At 32.6% G+C, this 25,939-nt stretch overlaps 1 protein-coding gene across 1 annotated transcript in view; it reads left to right on the top strand.

Annotated features, from left to right (window-relative positions):
* Nucleotides 1–25,939, top strand: part of COL4A1 (collagen type IV alpha 1 chain) — a 193,773-nt gene that overhangs the window by 57,810 nt on the left and 110,024 nt on the right. The window contains exon 2 of the mRNA XM_051984186.1: nt 18,447–18,503. Within this exon, the coding sequence (XP_051840146.1) occupies nt 18,447–18,503 (57 nt within the window). The remainder of the gene's footprint in view (nt 1–18,446; nt 18,504–25,939) is intronic.

Below are 25,939 nucleotides of genomic sequence, written 5' to 3'. Positions count from 1 at the left end.
TAAGATGAGGAAACTGAGCCCTAGTTATCTCTGTTAATTATTCAAGATACTATTTTTTTTCTACACTAATAGATATTTGTGTGAATATTTTTGCCTTCTATCATGCCTTAACTCAAAGATAAGGAAGGTACCATATTGAGTGTAAATGGCAAATGTAAATTTTGGACTTGGAATCTGATAAGATCCTGTCTTGGATACTTCTTTCTTTACTTGAATGACTCTAAGTAAATTAATTAGCAAATTATTCTTAGTTTCCTCATCTGTAAAATTAGGATATTAAGAATTACTTTACTTACTTCCCACGTAAAGAATGCTATTATTTTATCCTTTAAAAGAATATATGTGATTGTTAACTTCTTTTTTTCCTTTTTCACTTTGGGATGCTAAAAGGTTTATGTTATTCTACAAATCATCTAGAGGTATACTGTATCAACTCTGATACTTTTATCTGCATTGATGTTAATGTTCAATCATTTTATGTTTTAAAACTTATTACACATGTCCTGCAATTTATAAATCCAAGTTAACCCAAATGATAAGGAAGATAGCATATAAGATTTGGGACTTGTAGATTTAGAAATTGAAGAGATCTTGAAGGTCGACTAGGTGAACTGCCTCATTTTACAATTGAGGAAACTGAAGCTCAGGGAAGTAGTGTCCTTAGGGAAATACTGACCCTTCGTCAGTACACTGACAAAGCCAAATTTTAAACCCAGGGAAGACATCTGACTCAAAAATCCAGTCCTTTTCCACTTTGTCACACTACTTCTAAAGCATGCCTTTGAAGCATGTTGTTATTCAACAAAGGGTTAGAATGTCTTCCCACATTGCCAACTACTGTAGCATAAAGTACCAACTCTTGGATGTTGTTACTGGGGAATGTCTGGCAAAGTATCCAGATTCCTCTCTGCCTACTTTTCCTTGGGTCATCCTGATTTAGGAAATAGTACAGGATTTGGTGACATAGTCCCTTTTGACTTAGTGAGGATTTTTTCCAGTTAGTTATATAAAAAATTTACCCTTGCATTGGTAAATCTCTCTGACAATTGCCCAAATCTGTTTTTCAAAATTCTCCCTGAAGCATTACCCCATTGTGTATCAGAACTTCTTAGGTAATCTCTTTGTGGATCCCTTCTGGATTGCTGAAACATCATTTCTGTTCAAGGATGACCTAGGAAGCCCAGTCTGTATCATCCCCTTCAACTCTACACAGCCTGGCAAAACATGCAGAATTTTAGGACTGAAGGATTTTTTTTCTCTTTTTGGTGGGATTTTGGTGAGGGGAGAAGATTGTATGCTGACAGAGAAAATAGATTTATGGAATTCAAGATACTCTACTCCTAATAATACAGTAGAAGGAAGACAGCTATTTTCTTGCCTAATTAATTCTAAAAGAGATGCTCTTTTAAGATAAAAATAGTTAAAAGAAGATAAAATCTTTTTGGTAGGAATGTCAAAATGTAGGAAAAAAGTCATATCTGAGAATTGTTGGTATTACAGTAAAGCGTTTCTCCATCAAATCCCAGTTTGGGAAATCTAATTTGTAATGTGTGTGAAAGGACATAAAGTGACTGGTGAATGAGGCAATTTGGGATAAGTTTCTACATCTCTAATGTGCAAAAACAGATGTGAAGTCATTTTTCCTTGTTATAGTTCTTTAAAACTTGTAAATCCAATAGTATATGCCCAGTGATAAACAAATGGAAGGAAGGTGAATCATGAGATCTTAGGGTTATACATTGGCAACTGGAATAGAGGCCTGTAGAAGCTATTGCTAAAAAGATAGGTCCTTCAGATACTTATGTATGTTTTTTTGACAGCATATCATCTGATAACTTTTTTCTTCTCTAGATTTTTTAGGAAGAGAATTTATATGAATATTTTCATTTGTTAAAAACTTCCTAAAAGACTTAGATCTGCTTCTTATCCTTCTATCTTTTAAGTTTGGATTGAAAGTACTTCATGCTTCATGTTGATTAAGTAAGAAGCTGGCTTTTCCACTGTTCGTTGAGTACTCTCTTGTTTATCAGCACAGTGGGCAATGCTTATGAAAGAAACAGCAGCAAGATTCTTGTCCACAAGAGGTTTATGTTCTCATTGAAGTAATTATAGTTTAGCTGGATTGTCTACTTCTACACATACACATGTGAAACTATAACATATTCGTGAATGCAAATGACTTTCAAAAATAATTTTGCTGAATTGTTACATTAAAAGTAATAACCCATAATTTGGCATTTCTATCCACTCCCCTTAGTTTGAATGAAGAATGGCAACTGAAGTTTAGGGAACTTTAGAATTGTGTGATTTGTAACATGAACAGAATGTAATTCTTATATCCAGGCAAGACATTTTACTGTAGGCATTCCCGTCCTTTATACTGGCTTTTTGCTTCTCTATAGAATTTAATTAAAACAGAATGGACACTACCTTGACTTCTAAATTTAGCATTTTTCTGGTCACTTTTTAAAGACATAATACATTTAAATTTGTTTTATATTTTTGGAAACAGAAAGCTGTGTAATCTTTCCACAGAGGATTAGGAAACATTCTCTTGAACCAACATAATGAACTGTGTTAATAAAAGATTTGCTCTGGTTTTCAAAGGGGAAAGTTCAAGTTCTGCCAGCTTCCTGTCTAGTCAACAAAGAATCATGAAAGAAGGGGAGGAAGATTGACAATTTTGTTTCCTTAAACTTCTGGCAGCTATGGTCTGCTAAAATAAGATTTCCTATGAGTTTTTTTCCTTTATCCTAATTGAATAGAGTGTAAATCTTTTCTTAAAAATCATTTTGCTTAGCCAATAGTTTCAAAGATTCGAGTTTTTAATTTGCTCTCAATTTATATTTCACGTAGTAGCTTTCCTTGCACCGAATCAACAAAGGAATCATGTGTTGATTATTGACGGAATCACCTAATGAGGGAAGTTAACTTTTAAAACCTTATGTGAGAAGGTATGCTGAAAGTTGAGAAAATAATAGTTTGCTTAAAAATTTATAAAGTCTAGAGAACAACAGATATTACCTAAAAAGGGAGAAATATTACAATTAAGGGAGATGTTCTTCTAAATTTCAATCAAGTATAAAAACAAATGAAGTGAACTGATAGGATCAGTAGAGATATCATTACTGGGAAGCAGTACTGCGATATACAGGCAGGAAATGACTAAAACGTGAACTAGGACCATGAAGCTGTGAAAAAACATATTTAAAAATTTTATTAAAAGTTAAAGAAATTATATAATACAGGCAACTCTATTCTCTTTCATAATAAATAAAATGCTGTTGCATTTGGAGTCTGGAGCACTTGAATTCAAATCTTGCCTCAGACTTTCATTTTGTGAGGTTGAGCAAGTTATCTCAGCCTTAATTTCTTCATTTATAAAATGGGAATATTAATAGTAACTGCCCCACAGAATTTTGTGAGTATCAAATTAGATAACATATGTAAAGAGTTTTGCAGTTAAGGCATTATACAAATGTTGGTTGCTATTATTATTGTTAATGATAATAATTATTCTTGTTAATAGAAAGTGATCTTGTATGTCATGAATTGACAGTTTTCAAAAAATTAATTTGTAAATGCATTTATTTCCAGCTCTCGATGCAATATCTGTCTTTAAAGTAAATTTTATTTCAGTCTTTGCATTTTAGTATTTGCAACTTTAAGATACTACAATTTCCTTTTCAGTGTTTACAGGAATTAAAAAGCTCAAATCCCTGATTTGCCCTATGACTGGGCATGTGCTAAAAGAATAGATCAACTATGCTCAAAAAGTTATCAAACTGTGCATACCCTTTGATCCAGCAGTGTTTCTACTGGGCTTCATACCCCAAAGAGATACTAAAGAAGGGAAAGGGACCTGTATGTGCCAAAATGTTTGTGGCAGCCCTGTTTGTAGTGGCTAGAAGCTGGAAAATGAATGAATGCCCATTAATTGGAGAATGGTTGAGTAAATTGTGGTATATGAATGTTATGGAATATTATTGTTCTTTTTTTTAAATTTTATTTTATTTAATAATAACTTTGTATTGACAGAATCCATGCCAGGGTAGTTTTTTACAACATTATCCCTTGCACTCGCTTATGTTTCTTTTTTTTCCCCTCCCTCCCTCCACCCCCCCCCCAAGATGGCAAGCAGTCCTATATATGTTAAGTATGTTGCAGTATATCCTAGATATAATACATATTTGCAGAACTGAACAGTTCTCTGTTGCACAGGGAGAATTGGATTCAGAAGGTAAAAATAACTCGGGAAGAAAATCAAAAATGCAAATAGTTCATATTCGTTTCCCAGTGTTCCTTCTCTGGGTGTAGCTGTCTCTGTCCATCATTTATCCATTGAAACTCAGTTAGGTCTCTTTGTCATAAAAATCCACTTCCATCAGAATACATCCTCATACAACATCGTTGTCGAAGTGTATAATGATCTGGTTCTGCTCATCTCACTTAGCATCAGTCCATGTAGGTCTCTCCAAGCCTCTCTGTATTCATTCTGCTGGTCATTCCTTACAGAGCAATAAGGAATATTATTGTTCTGTAAGGAATGACCAGCAGGATGAATACAGAGAGGACTGGCGAGACTTACATGAACTGATGCTAAGTGAAATGAGCAGAACCAGGAGATCATTATATACCTCAACAATGATACTGTTTGAGGATGTGTTCTGATGGAAGTGGATCTCTTCGATAAAGAGAGCTAATTCAGTTTCAGTTGATCAAAGATGGACAGAAGCAGCTACACCCAAAGAAAGAACACTGGGAAATGAATATAAACTGCTTGCATTTTTGTTTTTCTTCCCGGGTTATTTATATCTTTTGAATTCAATTCTCCCTATGCAACAAGAAAACTGTTCGGTTCTGCACATATATATTGTATCTAGGATATACTGTAACCTATTCAGCATGTAAAGGACTGCTTGCCATCTGGGGGAGGGGGTGGAGGGAGGGAGGGGAAAAATCGGAACAGAAGCGAGTGCAAGGGATAATGTTGTAAAAAAATTGCCCTGGCATGGATTCTGTCAATATAAAGTTATTATAAAATAAAATTTAAAAAAAATTAAATTAAATTAAATTAAAAAAAAAGATTGAAGGGATTCAATTGATAAATAGCAGTAACAAGATTCAAATCCAGATTGGTTAATCATAAATTGACCGCTCTTACTATTGCTTCATGCTGCATTTGCACTAAATTATCCTAAGTTTTAAAATTTTGCTTTTCTTCTTGTATGAAAATTTACATTAAAAGAGAACATCAGCTTTGCCCTTCTGCTATAATTTTGAGGCTTGTGGATGAGTTTTTGGTTATGTAGGTAGTTTGATTATATTTTATTCTCTTTCTGTAGCTTTATTAATTTTCTGCTGATCCATTTTTTATTAGCCTTTTGAGATCTGGTTCAGCAATCATGTCTTTTCTGAGATATTTTCCCATATTAATTTTGCTCTTACCCATCACTTTGTTCTTTTGTATTCACATAGGACTTACCTATAGCTTGTATTACATAGAGTAATTGCTTATATTTTCAAGTTGTTTCATAGTATGCATGTTTTGTTTCCATTGCAAAAGTTAAAAACTCATCAAGAGAATGATGTTGTTCAATCATTTCAGTTGTGCCCCATTTCCTGGACTCCATTTGGGGTTTTCCTGACAAAGTTACTGAAGTGGTTTGCCATTTCTTTCTCCACCTCGTTTTATAGATGAGGAAATTAAGGCAAACTGGGTTAGGTGACTTTCCCAGAGTCACACAGCTAGTAAGTATCTGAGACTACTTGGATTTTCCTGACTCCAGGCTTCCGTTATCAAGCTACCCCTAGAATGGAGGATACCAGTTGATGAAACAATTCTGGTTAAATTGGTTTTATATCATCTAAAAGTGCTTGTTTTGTCTTATTTTGATAGAGATGGCAGAGTTAATAAGACTTGCTTTTGAATTCCACCGCTGACACTTATTATCTATCTAACCCTGGGAAAATCAGTTAAATTCTCTCTGCCCCAGTTTTCTCATCAATAAATTGGGGATAATAATACTGCCTCATGGAGTTTGGTGAGATAAAATTTATGTGTGCCACAAAACTTAAAATTATATAAAATATTAACCATTATTATATTCTTTGTTGTCCCTATTAATTTATACCTAGCTTCTCACAAAGATCTAAATTCCACATCTACAGACAGCAGTTAAAAATACTGTATATAAATAAAGGTTATAAAAGTTAGAAGACTGAAATAAAATGCTAAAAAAGATACTACATAGTTATATAAGTTACTTCATGTTTCAGCATGAATTTCCAGTCATTGGTTATATTTCCAACAGGATACAGATATGGAAAAGTAAACATAAAGAATGGATTTTAAGTTTTGAAAACATTCCATTTGATCTTTATAGCAATGGTGCTGCAGTTCTGTTGTTCCAGAATGAACCATTTTTCAGTTGGAGGATACAAAATGTTACAATTCAATGATTTGTATCCAGGTTAATATCTCTAAAACAGTAATCATCTCATTACCTAAAGGCATTTGAACATCAATTCTTGTTCATTGTATCATGGATTGTATGTTACTAGATTGAAGCTTCCTTTTAGTTTATATCAGGTTGGTTTCTAGAGTTTTTAATTAGCAGTAGGCAAAATAAAAATACTTTGTATTGTAAATACTTTGAGTAAGTCTATTTTTTTAAATCAATAGCTCTACAGTGCTTTAGAGGTAGTCAATTTGTGGAGGAAGGGCTATTTTGGACTGATTTAATCATTATAGGGAAGTTTCATCACAGGTAGGAAGTTCCCTCTTCCAATTCAAACCATCATCTCCTTGATACTTTTATGATAGCAGATAATGACATTCGGTGAAAGCATTTCAAATTAAAGAATTGAGATTGAAGGAGTTTGTATGTTATTTCTATTTGAAAGCAATCTAGTTGAATTATAGATTGGAATAGTTTATACAGACATTCACAGATACACACTTATAATTGAACCAGTTGCTTGTCATCTTGGATATGAAATGTATCAAGCCTGATCAAACTCTCCTAAACAAATTGACAAATTAATTTCTCTATTTCTTTATTAATTAATTATTTATTAATTAATATATTTTCTCATTTGACTGTAACTAAAATCTTTTAAGACAAGAAGGTAGATATTGGGATCCCTCTTTTTATGAATGAGGAAAATGAGATTTATGGAAACCAACAGTCTTGCCAAAGGAAGGTCATAATCCTAAAAGAGTGACACAGTAAGGAGATTTGAATTAGGAACCCTAATATAGTTTTCTTCTACATTACTCTTTATTCCTCCTCATCCTATCCATTGTGAATAACCACTTGTCACATGTTGGAATACTTCTTCATTGGTTTTTGTTTATAATCTCATTGGTTTGAGATTATACCATCCAAGTCCTTAAAAGAATTTATACACCCAATTATGGTTGTAGAGTGCATTTTAAAAATGATAGATTATGAATAATTTCAATATGTCCACCATGACCACATTTTCTCTCATATAATCTCTAGTGATAACCTCTTGGGATCCTGGGTACATAATTTAAAAGCCACAGAATGCCATTTGAAAACCACTATTTTAAACTAGTGGAAGTAGGCCTTCCTTCTGTGGTTACACCATTTTTAGTCATGGATGTTTCATTCCATTTATTTATTTGCTCATTCATTTTTGGGGGGCTTATTTACATATGCTGTATGTGTGGAAAATGGAGGAAGTAAGTCTTCCTTAACCCAAATATCCTACCTTCAAAGTCATTGCTTGTCTACCAGCAATTATAGAATCTATATTTAGAAGTATAAGTGTGTGCTGAGGTCAGTCAAACATTTTCTTGCAAGTCTACTAAATGGTGGACATGAACTAGAGCAGTGTTACTAAGAAATCATCCAGATAGATCCTTGGCCATGTGTCAGAAGTGAGTTGACCTCCCTATCTTTTGCAGGTGTTTAAGGGCTCCACATAATTTTTTACATGTGATTTTCTATTTAAAAATTGTTCTCTTTTTCAGATCTGGTTTTGCATTAGACTCTTAGCTTTAGAAAGTAATGAGTTCAAATAGTGAATATTTCTGGGAATTTGGAAAGTAACATTAAAATTGATCATTTTCAGTGTAGTGTGAATTTTACTGTTTTATTTTCGAGTGGTGACTTTGGATGTAATTTGAGTACTTTAGACTGAAAAAATATATTTATAAAAATTAGCTTCTACTTGAATTTTGACCATTTGAAAAATATGACTAAAGTGATTTTTTCTTTTTTAATGCTATTTATGAAACATTTGCCAGATTTTTTTTTTTAGTTAACAAGTCCTCCAATCAAATTGCACTAATAGTAAAATAATAGCATTATAACACTTTGGTTCATTTAATGGGCAATTTAAACAATGACCTTTACCCAGACGATTGATATCCCTGTCAGATAGGGGAATGGGGAAATATACAATAAGGAGTAGCTAAGTGAACAGGGTAATATCAGCATCAACAGCAAGTTCATGGGAGAATAACATTGAAAAAAGTCACTAAAATGATTTTGGGCATTTTTTGTGAAATTCATTTAACTATATATTACTTTAGTTGATCATTAATCTTGGCTGGTGGTCAACAGTTGAATAAGAAGAAAATTAGGATCAGATTTTGAGAATAGTAGCTAAGACCAGAGGCAGTATGCTACAGTGAAAAGTTCACTGGCATCTATAATAATTCAATTTTCAGCTCAGTGGATAGAGCATTGGGCTTGGGATCAGTTTCATGAATTCAAATCTGGGTTTAGATATTTACTAACTGTGTGACCCTGAACAAGTCATTTAACTCTGCCTCAGTTTCCTCATCTATAAAATGAGTTGGAAAAGGAAATGGCAAAGCACTCCAGGATCTTTGCCCAGAAAACCTCAAATTGGGTCATGTTAAGTCTGACATGACTGAAAAAATGACCAAAAAACATCATATGATTAGGGAATTTAAGGCTTGGAAGGAACTTTACAAACTATGAAGTTGAATCACCTCAATTTAAACATGAGAAATTGAAGCCCAGAAGGCAAGTTCAGCTTGTTTAAAGTCACACAATCTGCAAAACAAGAATCAATTCTAAGTCCTTTGGCTCATAGTCTCATTGTGAACCAATTCAGTCTTTCAGAAACTTTAGTTCAGACTTAATAAGAATCAATTTTTTCAAAGTCTCTTTGCAAGTGATAGGAGGTGGAATGCAAGTAATAAATTTAAAGTTGCCATCTTCAGTAATTGTATTGTTTCATATAGGGTGTCATTTTAAAAAATTTCCCAAGAGTTAGTATTTCTTGTTCAAAAGCTGTGATTTTAATGATAATTCTTATTAGAGAAACTTTAAAATCAATAAATCTCATCAGAAAGGCACTTAAAGTAGGATAGAATATTGAAATAGTCCTTCTGGTTGAATTTTTTAATTTGGAGGAAATTGTAATTTTAATTTGAATAATACCAAATGATAAATTTTTGACACAAAAATTCAGAGAACTACTATAACTTTTGAAGGAATGAATGAAAACATTAATTAAGGACCTATTATACAGCAGGTTCTGCTTGAATTTTGGTTATTGTATTCCCACTGCCTAGGCTGTGTATGGCATAGAATAAGGACTTAAATCCTTGAAAAATTGAATTATTGAATTGAAAGGGATGTGGGGAGTACCAATTTCTTAATTTCAAAGCAAAGTAAGGCTTTGCTAGCTTGAATTCAAGTTTTTACTCTTGAAAGTTAATATTTTAAATTTGATATAGGAGGCAACTAAAAGCGACTGATATACTTACGAGAGGGGAAGAATTGCATATTTTAAATGACTGACCATTATAAGTATTCTGGGAGAACATAGGAATGGGAGTTGTTTGGGGGAATCATTTCTCTCTGGAGGACTTTTCTTACTTTGGTCCACTTTGTTTTGTAATCATGATGAGTCAGTGACAAAACTGGGAAGGTAGCCCAGGTCTCATGACTCTTCAGAGAGTATTTTCATCTTCTCATTCAGGAGAAAACAAATGAAGACCACCAACTCATTTCACATACCATCATCCAAGGAAGCGTTCTCATATGGCAACTAATTTTCATCACTGTTGTTTATAACTGGATTTAAGCCAGTGACCTAGAGGTGAAAGAAGGTTCTGTATTTTATTACCACTCCATTGAGTTCATCCCCTGAACAGCAATATTTAATATCCACCCCCAATTAGTGTGAGAAAAGGAAGGAATGGAATAAAAATGAGTCAACAACAATTTCATGATAGAACAACAAAAAAAAAAGAATAGAACAGCAATCACATGTTAATATTAAATGTAACAAAACAGACACTCTCATTTCCTCCATGCTTATTATTTGTAGCCCCATAGGCTCCTTCACTGTAGTGTCTAATGGGAAACAGATTAATGTGTATTGTTCACATGTGCAGGTTTCCCACAGAAATACTGTAAAAAAGCAAGTTGTTTGTTCATATTCAAAGTTAATTTAGATTCACAGATTGTTTTAATCTTTTGTGAGAAAAGCACTCCTATTTATTTTGTCTGTTTTAATTTGAAGACAGGTCTTTTGAAAAGTCTGTTCTGTGCTTTCATTTTTCATGATCAAATGAATCACAAGAAACATTCAGTTATCATAGAACCTTCATTACTTTCAGTTAAGCAAAGTTGGGGATTTCTTTTCAGTTTTTCTCATGTTTTATAGCTACCTTGCACCAAGTGCTATGGGGAGAAAAATGAACTGATGTATCTAAAAACACTTTGAAAAGTGAAAGATGCTATGAAAAGAAAAGGTGATTTTGTTACTTGTTATTAATTACTCAGCTGAAATTTTTTTCTTAATGGACTTATATGGGAAATTTTTGCTTTTCTGTTCAATTTTCATTTAATCCAGTTATTCCGAAAATAAATCCTTCTATGATGATATACTTTTGTAGGGCAAAGAACTATTTTAGTAACTTTTTCAGGCAGGGCTACATCTAGAAAGACAACTCTGATAGTAATAAAATCATGGAATGATTCTGACATTTTGCACAGCAAAGAGAATGTGAAAGAGGAATTTGGGAGATAAGCTGCTTACAATTGGCAGATCTCCACATTTCCCTATTTGGTGGGATGTGAAACACATAAAAGCTGTGTTAATGTAGTGATGTTAAAGGCCTGACTTCAACTAGAAGTCAAGGGAGGGGGAGGGGAAAAATCAGGAAATCGAGGCTGTCATTCCATTTAACTCATTCCAAATGTGCTTTGGTACAGTAGAAATACCATAGTGAATGAGGCCACAGCCAAGGGTAGCCTGCGGGGGCACATACACAACACACACTAACAACTGGAATTCTTTAGTTTGTGAAAGAAGTACTTTTAAACACAGAATTAGTGGTCTTTTTCTCATCTCTCTGTACACCCCATGGAGCTTACTTCAATGTCAATAAGAGGTCTTTCCTTAGATCAGAGAGAGACAGGAAATAGGTTTTCTCTATATTAAAGTCATTGTGGTCCCTCTCCCCCTTATTGTAGAAAAATTTCTAGCATTTTTAAAGATTAGCAAACTTGACACTTTATTTTTCCATATTATTCAGGAATAAATAATATTAAATTATGCCAACTTCATTAAAATACATGAATCTACCCTGTAAATGTTAGACACCTCACAAAATAACAAGGAAATTTTATTTCCTATATATTTTATTTTCATTTTCAATCTCTTCCAAATTTGGTTCTTCAGACTCCATGGAACTCTCATTCCTTCAGTATCAGACAAGATTAACATATATTCCCACTTTTATCTTACATTATCTTGTTCTCTATCTTATATACTAATGAGAATAGGTCATTTAGACCTTTGGGATTCATGCCAATTCCCTTTAGATGTATTATATATTTGAGGGAACAAATGATAATTTTTTCAAGAATCATTCTTTTCAAGAATCACCTATTTAGGAAAGTTCTCTTCCCACCCCCATATTTTCCAAACTAGAATGCTGGTGCTTAGGACAATATATTTCTTTATGAGACAAGTAAGAGCAGTAAGTTATTTGCCATTTAGACTGAAAGACCTTTTCTTTGTCAGCCATATTCTCAGTGGTGTAGGGCTTCATGTCTATAGGCCCTCTTCGTATTTAGCCGTTGTTGTTTCTGAGTTATTTTGTACATTGAGTTCAGAAAGTACAATTGTTAGCCTAAGGGCTTTTCAAGTTAAATGGCTTGATTCTGGATCTCTAAAGAGGGGCAAAGTTTAGAAGAAAGTGTACAAGTACTTTGCACAGTGAACAAGTTATTCCCATCCTAGAATCTGAAACAGATGCGTAGGGAGCAAATTGATGGGGCACAATGTATTCCAGACGGCTGTAAGAATAAACAGCTCTCGTAAATTCCCTTAGAAGTATAGCCAATAGGGAGCTATCTGGTTATATGAGGTTGCTCGTATCTTTTGATTTTGCTGAAAGATCCAGATGTAAAATGAAATTGTCAGGAAATCATGAAATTTGTGACATAACCTAGAACATGTTAGGTCACCAATGAATGTACGATTGGAGTCACCATGGTGGTTTATGTGCCCCCTTTCCATGGTGTTAAATACACAGCAGAGTATGTATTACTTGTATCCATTAAAGCCCTAACTTTTACATAACTGTTTCAAAACCACCTCTTTCTCATGGAAAATTTATGTACATAGCTTGCATTTACATACATTTTGTCAATGAAACATCTTCATTCACAACTATAATATAGCCACAAACTAGTAAGTATTATTGTGTAATAACATTTATATAATCCTAGAAGAATGTTCTCTCTTTTCTTAATTAAAGATAAAGAAATGTAGGGGGAAGTAAAATATCCCTTCGGCCTATGGATATATTCTAAAGCAGCCATAAATAGTTGATTTCACTCTTTGATGTGTCTTTAAATTTCTATTTCTCTTGACTTAGTTTCTTAATCTGACAGATTTAATTAAGTGGACCTATTGAATTTTGATCTTTAAAGGAAATATTCCACAGAAGTGAAAGTCATGAATATCATTTTTATTAAAATAATCATCTTCACTAGTTCATTCCTGTGGTGAGTCAAAGAAGGTCAACAACAAACTTGGGTTAGTTATTCACAGTGGTGAGTCAAATAAAACACACTTTGGATGGGGGGAGCAATACTTGCCTCAAGGATAGATATCTTATTCCTTTAGGACAAGGCTTCTTAAACTTTTCCCACTCCAACTCCTTTTCAACTGAGCAATTTTTATGTGATCCCAGGTGTATAGATATATAAAATAGGTATGCAAATCAAACATTTGTTTATTTGGGTATTTATAATAGAAAAAAGAACTTATTTTCTCAAAGTTGTTCTTTGAAATAATATTGCTGTTACTGTATGTGATTTTCTCTTGGTTCTGCTCATTCCACTTTTTGTTATTTAGTATTCACTTTTTATAACCTAAAGTGTACACATTCTGCACATTCTTCTCAGGAAAATTGTCACTTTTTTTCTCTATACTCTGACTCAAGTGTAAATATTTATTCTCCTAATCTTCATGAGATAAAAGTCAAGTATCTTAGATTAGAAATGCAGTTAAAATAATTTCAAAGCAGATTTTACTTAAGAGTGTACAAAAATTTATCTGAAAAGTATTTATTTATGGTTGTATTATTCTACCAACAATGCTATATTGGTCTTCATTATGAAATACTAGATACTAATTACAAAATACATAGTACTAGTTATAAAATACTAGATATTAGTTATAAAATAGAAGATATGTTATATATGTGATTTCCATGAGTCAGGTCCATTTAGAGAAAATATCAGATCAATCTAAGTGTAAAACTAAAATTACCATCTTGAAAATATCTGCTCTATGTCCTAAAGATGCCCATACTTCAGACTATTGAGGGTAGTGAGAGTATAATTGGAAGTAAGAGTTGCCTCACTGAATGGGTAGCAATAACAAGGGAAAAATAAATCTCATTAGTTTGTGGTTGACATATGAGGACTTGTAGGAGCATTTCGAAGAAGACATTTGACACAATCATGGACAAATTTGGCACTATCGATTAGATATTGAATCCCATTAATGAAAGAATAGCTTATTGAATAATTATTCCAGGAAATTATTCATTACCCATACTCCATTTAAAGACTAAAAATAGGTATTTTCATTTTTAACGTTTGCTTTAATTTTTAATCTGATATTAAAGAAGTCCATTTTTCTTATCTGTTTTTCTGACTGGTCAGGAAATTGAGTACTTAATTTTTTATTCAAGGCATGTTAATTGAGAATATATTTGCCATGTGTAAAGCACAACAGACACTGTAAAGAAAACAAAAGTGAGTAAGTACATACTCTGCTTACAAAAATTAATAGCTCATATTTTTATATTGCTTTAAGTTTTGCAAAAGACTTACATTTTTCTTAATTAAAGGGCTTTTCTCAATTCTCTCAATTGAAATATATGATATCTTTGTGAAACAGCATTTTAGTCCCATTTTATTGGTGCCCAAGCTGAAGATCAGATAATTGTATAATTTGGCTAATCTGAGGCAGGATTCAAGTCTAGGTAATCCCAACTCCAAGTTTTGTACTATATACATGATTTCACATGCCTCCTACAATGAGTTTATACTCTAGAGTCATAGAACCTCAGAGCTGGAAGGGAGCTCAAAAGTGAGATACCCAGTCCAACTTGGATTTAACAAATTCCTTGACAGTGCTTATCAGAAATCATCCCACCACCATTTCAATCCCTCCTTCAATAACAGGAAACTCACCATCTTGTAGTGGCCTGTTCTACATTTGAACAACTCTAATTGTTAGAAATTTTTTTTTCTTGGAAGGAGCTAGAACTTGTCTCCAAAGTTTTTCCTTTTACTCCTAGTTTTACTCTTACTGACCAAATAAAGCAAGTCTAATTTGTTTCTCTTTCCATGATGATAAACTTTCAAATTCCTAAACTTTCCAAGTCCCATTATCTTGTATAGGCAAATTATCCCCATTTTATTCATAATTCTTAATATTCAAATCATTCTACTCTGGAACTTCTCCAGGTTGTCCATATTGTCCTAAAATATGGTGGCCAGAATTCAACACAATATTCCAGATGTGGTCTATGTGGAGCATAGCCAGATCACAGTCTTCCTTGTTTTGAACATTATGTTCTGGACACTATGAATTCATTCTAGAATGATTATGATTTTTTTGGCTACTATTTCACATTGTTGACTCATATGGAGTTTGTAATTCATTATCTCTTCTTATCTGGTCCTTGTCCTGTGGTTTCTCCTCTCCCCTCAAATGAGCTGTTGTCTAGCCACTTTGTACTCTTTATGCTTGTATTTAAAAATAGTGATTTTTCCAGTCCTAAAACAGAGTGGTGATCTAGGACATGAATGGAATTATTATATAATGGTGACCATTACCAAAACCCACATAAATACTAGCCATCAGTAATAATAACAATGACTAACATTTATATAGTACTTTAATGTTTGACAAAATGGCTTATAAATATCTCCTTTTAGTCTCACAATAACTTTGGTTATTATTACTAGTAGTATCTACTTGTTAATAGATATGAATTATTAATATTAGTATCTACTTATTTTAGGTAGAAACCATTATTATCCCATTTTTATAGATGAGGAAACTGAGTCAGGCAGAAATAAGTGACTTGCCCTGGTTCAAATAACTAAGTATACAAAGTTAGATTTTAACGAGTTCTTTGATTCTAGGAGAACTGCTCTTTCCAAACTCCCACCTAGATGCCACTTAGAAAAATCAGTGTATAAATCAGAAGTTCTCAATCTTTCAATTTTTTTTCTTAGACCCCTTTGCCAAACTGATAAAGCAAGCCTATAGATTCCTAATTAGAATCATTTTTATAAATAGGTAAAATAAAAAATGTAGGGGTACAAAGAAAGTCAAATATATTAGAAAAAAATTATCAAATATTTTAAAGAACCAAGTTAACAAAGATCAGATTAGAACACTGTCAATTTAAAAGTAACCAAAACATCTCATAAATATTAGGATATACTACTATCAGAAGAAAATTGATAAGATTATTAACACACACACACACCCCTTACAATTCCCCTCATTTCCTTTTGATATTGTGGTGAACAGGGTGACTAAGGCCTCTGGCTACTGGACCTTGTCAAATTATTCTCCTTATTAGGAGAAGCAGCAGTACTCTAGGCAATTGGCAGGTGTTTCACGGCATAACTATCAACATAGATATTAACTGGTCATTTGAAAGTTGCCAAAATCCTGCCTGGGGGTTCATTTCATTTTAGTTGTTTTTTATTTTTACTTTTGGATATCTGGGAGGAAAATTAACCTTTAGCTTAAAATTCTTTCTAGCATTGTCTGCAGAGTTGAATTATTATGAGAACTTAGAGAAAACTTTTAGTTACCACCCACATAAGGCAGAGACTGTGGTATGGCTAATGGTCATTCTTGCAAGGCAGTTAGGTAGTGGAAAGCAAAGCTTCTTAAACTGTGATTTGTGACCCCAAATGAGATCATGTAACTGAACATGGAGGTTGTAAAATTATTGTTTATTATCTGTCAACTTTTGATTCATGTACCTATTTTATAGATTTAGGATCACATAAAATTTTTTTGGGCAAAAAGCGTTCACAAGTGGAAAAAGTTTAAGAAGCTCTGATGAAGAGGATGTACTTGGAGGCAGGGATACTTAGGTTCCCATCTTATTTTAGATATTGACTTTGAGTAAATCGTTAAGTTTACTGTACTATCCTTTCCTCATCTGTAGTGAGAGGGTTGGATTTGACTGCTTCTATAACTTCTTCTAGAAATGCATCTATCATTCTATTAAATACGTGTTTGTTTTTTTTTTTTAAATTATCTATTCATTAAGTAAATTGGTAATGGTCACAATAGCAGCTAGGTGGTGCAGTGGATAGAGTGCTAGGACTAGAGTTGGGAAGTTAATAGCAGAACCTAGAATCAAATGTAGCTTCTATGTTCTAGGTTAAATCATTTTAAGTTTATTACCAGAATGCCAAAATTTCTTCATATTCTGGAAAAGCCCATGGATACAAAGGCCAAAAGTTTTGCTTAGAACAATTTTGAGTTGTTATGCTGTTTATCAAAACACAGGTTATAAAGGAAAATTGTTTCATATGGATTGATTTAAGATGGTAGAACATAAAAGTATACACTGAAAATAGTTGAAAATGTGAGCCCATATAAAGAAATATATCAGTGATCTCTGGAATTTGTTTGGCCAATTGTCAGTTATCTCCCTTTCCAAAATATGAAATTAAGAACAGCTTACTGTCTTAGAGGCACTTGTTCAGATTTAAAATAAATATCTCCAGATGTCCTTGTTTTATGTAGTAGATTACTATGACAATGGAGCTAATATTTGACTTTACTGTTAGAAACATTTTCTTCCTGTGATTACAGTTCTAAAAAGAATTGCTATAATGTTTAAAAAACTAATATTGTATTTGATTCAAACTAGTACCAAAATGCAAATATTAAAACACTTTCCCCAGTAAAGATAAAGAAACCCTTTAAAACTAGGTTAGATTTACTTATAGCCTGTCTATACTAGTGGTATCTATCAATATATTTTACATTTGAATTCTGTCTGTACAAGTTACATTACCATTGTAACTGATTATATTTTTACCTTGCTGACTTTTCCTTCCTTTATGATAAATTTTTATTTCTTCTATTGAAAGGTAACATAAATTTGTTTATGTATTTTAAAAAGGTCCATTGTTATAAAATAATGGATTTGTATTAAGAATTTATTTTATACAAGGTACTGTCAAAGCATATGAAGATTAAAACAGAATAGCCCATTTAGTTGTATTGGCTGAGAGATATCCCATATGCATTTTCTTCCCATTTTTATTGTTCTCACTCATTTATACTTTTTAGTGAATCAAAAAATGGCAGATATTTATGGATAGAAGCTGTTAGCTCATGGTTAAGTGGTAGAATGGCTATTTTGGAGTCAAAAAGATTTGAGTTTAAATTCTGCCATTTGCACTAATTAGTTACATATCCCTGGGGAAGTCATTCAACCAATTTCAGCCTTAATGGCTCTTCAATAAAATGGGGTTAATAATAGCAATTTCATAAATCATGTTATATATAAATTATTAAATAACTTCAAGGTTAAATAAAAATTAAAATATAAAAGAAATGGGGAGACATTATGAAAATAGATAATGATTTGATTGATCTCAATAAAAATATATTATTGGGTCAAAATCTGTTAGGCTAGGAAATGATTATGAAATAGGAATTAAAATTATCTTCATTTAAGTAAATTTATATGAAATTTATTAATTTTTATTAAATTGAAGAAGCATTAGTAACAGTAGCAAAATTTTCTTTTCTTTGTTATTTTTAATAAGAGGAGAAATTAAACCTTTGGATTTTTTTTTGTTTGCAATTTCAAACTTTTCAAATATTTAAGTCATTTCGTATTTTCTTTTCAGGGTTGTTCTGGTTCTGGCTGTGGAAAATGTGACTGCAATGGAGTAAAAGGACAAAAGGTGAGTATTCCAAATGCACACATATACTGTTCCTTAAAGAGTCTCACTGTCCAAGAAATAGTTTTTTGTGAAATATGAAAACTAAAGTAAAAAGAGAATAACTTGGGGGATGCAGCCTTACTACTTTTTAAAAGAATACTCCAAACACTGATTGTGTAACCAAATTACAGAATCTCTCAGGCCCCTATGCATTTCTCTAAGATTATAAACTTTGAAGAGGTACCATCTAAAATGGTAGAGAGAATTCTTCATCTCAAGTTCTCTACCTGATAAAGTTAGAGTTCCAGTTAAAAACAAAACAAAACAAAACAAAACAAAACAAAACAAAACGAAAAACCAAAAGCTATTTTCAATGAAACAAAACTTTAACTTGTTTTCCTTAAAAACATTCTTGGCTTTTCTCCACCAGGAAATCCAATATGTATGTAGTTAAACACCTCAACTTCTACTTATTGTATTACTAAAGTTATTCAAGAATTGGCTGGCCTGAAAGAAACTTTTGTAAGCTTATATTCATGATATTAATTTGCAACACTTAGAGTATCATCTTTTTTCTTTTTTTTAAAAAAGGTTTCTTCAGAATGTGAAGCTTTCATTTTTAATAACATTACCTTAAAGTGGAAGGAAACTCTTATCTTGCTGAATTTGTAAGCAGGTGGGCACTCTCCCAGCTTTTTATAGATGGAAGAGTGAGCCAGAAAGACAAAGTTGTTTCCTAACTAATGTCATTGAGTTCAGTTCTGAAGCCAGGTATGTGAATGAAGGGTCACCGAGGAACAGTACTCAGATATAGCCAGTAATCAGATATAGTGTGATTGTAACAGGTCTAGTTAATGCCCTACAAAAAGGTTGTTAGGCTCAGCTTTGTTCTGGCTCTGAGTTGACTAGTTTCAAGCAGCCAACTTTTGAGATCTTATGTCATCACTCTGTGCATACCCAAGATTTTTACTGAAGTGTCTATTGACTCTTTAAATATTCAGTGAATTCTACTTTGCCAAACAACAACAGCAACAACCACAACAAAATAAAACCTTTTGTCCCTTTTTCAGAAATTTGTTAAAGACTTTTTTCCCTTATGTACCTATCAATGAATGCTGTCCCTGCTGTTACTTGCATGGCATTTGAATGAATGAAACATGTAGGAAGTTTAACATATCTCATTATTTGCTAATTGATCTTTATATTTCATTAATTTTGTTGTTTTTGGACTTCACTAGATTTTCATTTTTCATGATCATTTTAAAGTGGAAAAAATTACCCTTCTCTGTCTCAGTCTCTGTTTCTGTCTCTCTCCATACACACACACACACACACACACACACATCATTTCTAATTTATAATTCTTAAAGTCATGAAAGCCAAAGTTTGAAAAATCACAAAATGGGAAATGCAATTTTAAAGCAAAATCAGGGATTCTTAATCTTTTTATTACTTTGCAAACCTCTTTGTGCAACCCACGAACTCCTCAGAATGTTTTTAAATGTATAAAATTAAAAAAATACAAAGTATTACATAGGAAACCAATATTTTACATTTAATGAGTCCTTTGTAGTTTTCAAAATGTTTTATATCCAAAACTCAAAATAATTTTATAAGTGAGTAAGGTAAATACTCAGGAAAATGAAGAAATTGACTCTAAGTAGGTGAAGTGACTTGCTCAGCATCACAGACTAATATGTGTTAGTCTGCTGACACTTAGTATTTTGCAGTATAATGTACCAAATTTAACAATTTAGTTTCCCAAATGTTTAAATCATTAGAAGGATATCAACTAAAAGGTACTTGGGATTTCTTCTCTCTTCTTCCCTTCCAACACATACATTGACAGTACATAGTGGTGGGAATATTCACTTCATTACTCTCATGGGACTTTACAATGGGAAACAAACTCTAATAAACTCTCCTTTGTTCTTTCATTTCCTTCACTATTCAATTCATATTCATTCTGAATGCAACATTCTTTGGCATGGGCATCTGTTTGTTTTAAATCTTAATTCTTGATAAATTGAGAGTCAATATAATACAGTAGAAAGAATCATGGATTTGTTATTAAAGGACCTGAGTTCCAAATATCTGCCTTTGTAACTCTGGACAAATCACTTAAGATTTCAGGGACTTGGATCCTCGTCTGTAAAATGAAAGGGTCTAGATTAAATGATATCTAAGGATCATTGAATTCTGAATCTATAATGTGTGAAATCTTGATATTGTTGTTCTAAAAAAAAGTATACAAATGATGGAGAATGTTACAACAGAAAATCGTTTCTGAGCAATTAATAATCAATATATTAATTAAGCTAACTAATAATAAATTGATGATCAAGGATTTTTCTTGGTAATCAAAGACCCCTAATGAAGACCCTGAGAACCTTAAATATTTTTTTGAAAGGAAATGCTCCCAACAAGTGAAAATCAATTCTGACTGATAGACATTAATGAAGAGATAGACTAGAGGTCTTTAGCTCTTCCTGCGAGAATATGGCTTGATTACATGAGACTCAGGAGCCTCCTGCAATCTGAATAGGGGACTCCATCTCCATTCCAGACCTCTCTGGCTGGCTTTCTTTTACATGACCTAGGTCACTTTAAACTCTAATAAAAGAAAAGAAGGACATAAAGTTCTGCTCGTCCAGACTGAATTCAATTTATACTTTAAACTAAACTTGGGTGCGGTCCTGCCCAAGATTGAAGAGCATGTTCCTTGACTGAGGTCTAGGAGTATTTTCATAAACTGGCTATGTGCATCAAAGATAGACCAACCTTTTTAAAATATAATATTTTATTTCCACTAATGGCACATCATTAAAATAATTTCTAAACATTAAAAAAAGTTTTGAATTTCAAATTCTATCTGTCCCTTCTTGAATGGTGAGTAGTCTGAAATAGGCTGTAGGTGTGCAGTCCTGTAAAATATTTACTTATTGGTTATTTTGTATAAGATTTGAATAAAAAAGAAAGGAAGGAAGGAACAAAGAGAAAGGGGAAGAAGGAAAGAAAGATAGAGAAAGAAAAAAAGAAGGAAAAATTAAAAATAATATGTTTCATTCTGCATTCAGACAATATTAGTTCTTTCTTTGGAGGCAGATAATATCCTTCATTATGAGTCCTTTGTGAATGGACTTTTTATAGGAATTAGACATTAACAGAAAACTAGAAGAAAAACTTGGATCCCACTTTAATAATTAGTTACTTATATAATCATATAATGATTTCTTTCAAAAGGAAGTAAAGTGATAGCATTCTAGAGCACTAAGGAAGAAGATCATCAAGTCCAAGAATCTCAATCCCTGAAATTTCACCGTGATTACTTTTTTCTGTCTGTAATTCTTTCAAGGCATAAGGGCCCCAGTTCTTTATCCCTTTGTTCAGAGGAACATGTAATTGAATTAACAAGTCTTTCTGAAAAGGAAAAAAATAAGCTGCAGTTCTAAAAATAGATGACTGTTAAAAACTTAAACCAAATGTGAGATTTGAGTGAGGCCAGTGGTCTGGTTCAAACCTCTCATCTTACTGATGCTGAGAAAGATTTTCAATCCTAAAATCATATAGTTAGTTGATTGAAAAAAAGAAAAGCAGTTTTCCAGACTCCAGATTTAGGAATTTTTCTCCAACATATTTCTCTAGAATCATGAGTTCAATGTTTTCAGCCCTGTTACTTTGCTATAGCTGAGATTTGTGGACGCCAGGAATTTGTTTCTGAATTTTGCATTAAAAAAAATCTGTGACCCATTGGAGAAGTGTTATCAACAGAGGCTTCATCCATCAAAACATTTGCTATTTTTTGATACCTCTTCTTGTTCTTTCTTAAAATCTCATTTCCTCTATTATCCATTTTAAATATGCTTTTTTCTGCCTAAAGTGAAATTACATAAAGTACACAATGAAATGACATAAAGTTGATTTATAAAGTGTTCCAATATGTATCAACACATGATGAGAGATAATAAAAAGATTTAATTGAGTTTCCCTTCTTTGTGAATTGCTCTGGTTAAAAATGGTTTCCCAGAGAGCAAGAGAGAAGCAAGTGCTACATTGGACAGAGTGTGGGCCTGAAATCAGGAGAATCTGAATTCAAAGTCAGCCTCAGACCTTTATTAGATAGTGGTAGAAATCTAACAAGATATTAATTCCTAGAAGTGTTCATATCTATATATTATCTATGATAGTTCATATCATAGATAATCACCTCTTCTACATGGGATGCAAAGTTGGAAGAATTAACTCTAAGATTCCATTTAGGAGAGCTTCCATGAAAGTATGAGAGTTTGTGATTGTGACATCACTCTTCTTCAGATTACTTTTTGCATCTTATTAGGGAGATAATTTAACACATTGACTATTTGCATAGCCATATATAGAATCTAAGAAGGAAAATTCTCTCCTATTGGAATATCTCCAATACAAATTGCACTCCAATGCCAAGAACTCTTAGGCTGACTCATATTTAATTTTATCATTGGGAGGAGGGGCTCAAAGGATGTAATTGATAGTCTCTTATTTCCTTTTTTCCCTAAGAATTTAAAAATGATTTTTTTAGAATGACATGAAATTTAGCATGACAAATGTTCCCTAATTTTCATAACTTCTAAACTATTATGTTAAGAGCTATTTTGTTTTTAGTTATACAATTACTCATATCAGACTTTTACTGGCTTTTAAAAAGACTATATTGAGCAATTTAGAATAAAGTAAGTTGTTTACTCACCACTTCCCTGCATGACTGTTCATATCTTCAGATGTTTTCTCTTAAGTAATTAATTTGGCTTTGCACACAATGCCTTTGTGTTCTTTCAGAGTTAGCAGTGATGTGGGAATGTTATCTGTTTAAACTGATTAGGGTTTTGAGTACATGCCTGCTCAGAAACAGCCAAAGTTAAGCTCTCCTTTTCTTGATAACCTGATTTTTTTTAGAAGACCATTTGAAATATCAGGAGAGGCACAATATTCCTTAAAATAACATGTATATTTTGAGAAAATTAACTCATTGTATCTTGTTAAAATAGATTTTAATGAATGAAGAGTTTTCTAATTTTTGTTTTTTTAGTATTTATGGACACTACTAGCATTATGGGAGAAGCAATATGGAGACAGGGCAAGCTAGATCTGGCTATTTCTCTTATTGGGTATGTGACCTTGTGCAAATCAATCACTTACCTCTCAGTGGCCTAGGCAACTCTTTTAAGTCCAGTGAAATCCTAGGTTTGGATCGAAAGAGTCCCCATATAAAAATGTACCATTGGACTAAAGAATATAATAGTAATATATGTATATACATCATAGTCTAGAATCATCCACAAATAATATATTGACTTAATAGGTTCTCTGATTCCAAATAAATCATTCCTAATCCTCAAAAATTTTATGTTCCAAGAAAATATGCATTCTCCATATATCACAAAAACATAAATTGATCACTTCTTTCAAGTTAGTTTTTTAGTTTTTAGATTTCTTTTTTATTTTAAATTTATAGCAGAAAGAAACAAAACCTTTTTATTTGATTTGTTTTGAGACTGAGTCTTTATCTCACTGAGGCTTTAGGTACAGTGGACATTCACTGATGGATCCCAATACTGATTGACAGAAGCTTTAATCTGCTCTATTCCTTCCTGCCCCAACCTGAACAGGTTGATCCCTTTTTAGACAGCCTAGTAGTCCTTTGCTACTCTGGGGCTCACCATACTGGAGCCAGACTTACATCACCTAGCCCTGCAGCTCAGATCTCTTGATTTCAAGTGATCCATTAGCCTCAATCTCTATAGTGCAAGGATTACAGGCATAGGCTACCATGCCTGATAGAAACAAATAAAATTAAAAGGACTTCTATATTAAATTATATGCACTAAAGTCTCAAGGATTTGAATTGTATTTAACATAAAAGTTTTGTGCAATAATTTTTATTTTTTCTCTCTTACTTTGTATTCTTGTCTTTAATATGTGTATCTTCTCATTAATGAGATTTTCAATGAATATTCATTGTATCAGTTCTGTATAAAGTACTGTGATCTACACTGGGGATGCAAGTCAAAAAAAAATAATGACATACAATTTAAGGACTTGAAGGAACCTTAGGATATCATTTAGTCCAGCTACTCATCTTACTAATAAAATAAATGATACCCTTAGAGGAAAGTAATCTTATTAAACTCAGAGAGCTGATCCAAGGAAGTCTAGAATCTAAGGTTGATTAAAAAAAGCTCCCCAATTTTTTTCTTTTAGTGTTCTTTTCACTTTACCACAATTGTTTCTCTGAAGAATCCCAATTTCATAGCTCTTTAAGAAACAGGCCCCAAAACCACAATATCTTTTAGAAAACAGAAAGTATTCTCCAGACCAAAATGTAATTATCTCCATTAAATAAGCACTATCTATAGGCTTTGTAGTATGTGCTAGAATTTCATTAAATCTAAAACATATTTATTATTGTCTCCCCTGTGCAAGGCACCAGAAAAATAAATACAAAAATAAGATTACTTGTCTTCAGAGAGTTTGCTTACATTAGATTACGTTGATACAACATGTACAAAGATCAATTAATAAAAAGTTGTTTGGTGAAGGAAAGAGCACTTTTAACTGAGAAAATGAAGTAATTGAGATAAAAAAATTGTCATCTAAGTTGAGCCTAGAGGGAAGACAAGAATTCTGAGAGATTGAGATGAGCAGAGAATGCATTTCAGGCATGGGAGCTAGCCTAAGTGAAAGTTCTAGGTCAATTCATCCATAAAAATAGCCATTAAATATCAATCCTATTATAGAGCTATGAAAAAGATAATCACTTCCCTTATTTGATTTATATGCTTTATCTGATCTGAAATGCAAGAGATGGATGACCTTAGTCAATCTGGAAGTGATTCACTCTATGGCTTTAGAAATTTGGGAAGAATTTTATGTTATGATTTATTCAGGATATTGATTTCTGTTAATATAGTAAATTTATTAAGATTGTTTGCCTGTTTTGTGACCCCTAGTTACTTCCAAATGAAGTGCCAGAGTTAACATTTCAAAACTGCATTTAAACTGTTTCTCTGGTTGCCTTATTAGGGCTAGATAGTCATCAAAAACTTAAAGGAGCCTCAAGCAGATTTATAAATTTTGATCTTGTGAGTCAATTACCAAGATTTTACTCCTTTAGACTTTCAGTATGGATTTTAAAATCATTGCTGTCAAGTAACCCATTGCATGAATCCTGAGAACTCAAAATATCATTGTAATTGAATGAATGCTACCTCTATGTAGCTCTCTGCTGGCTGGCCATACGCCAGTGAAAGCTAAACCTTCTATAGCATTGTGGTAAAATGGTAATGAATGAAAGGACTGCTGGTGGATTAGGAAGAAAGCACTCTTCCTTTAGGGCCATGGGAAACTCCCCTGTTCTAGTTCTTGTGGAGTATCAGCTTCTACCTCAAACTTATATCATCAAGCAAAAAAAAAAATAAATG

Source organism: Antechinus flavipes, chromosome 3 (genome assembly GCF_016432865.1).
Source record: "Antechinus flavipes isolate AdamAnt ecotype Samford, QLD, Australia chromosome 3, AdamAnt_v2, whole genome shotgun sequence".
NCBI classification, from domain to species: Eukaryota; Metazoa; Chordata; class Mammalia; order Dasyuromorphia; family Dasyuridae; genus Antechinus; species Antechinus flavipes.
The sequence above is the reverse complement of the archived record's forward strand: the minus strand, read 5'-3'. Positions and strand labels throughout refer to the sequence as shown.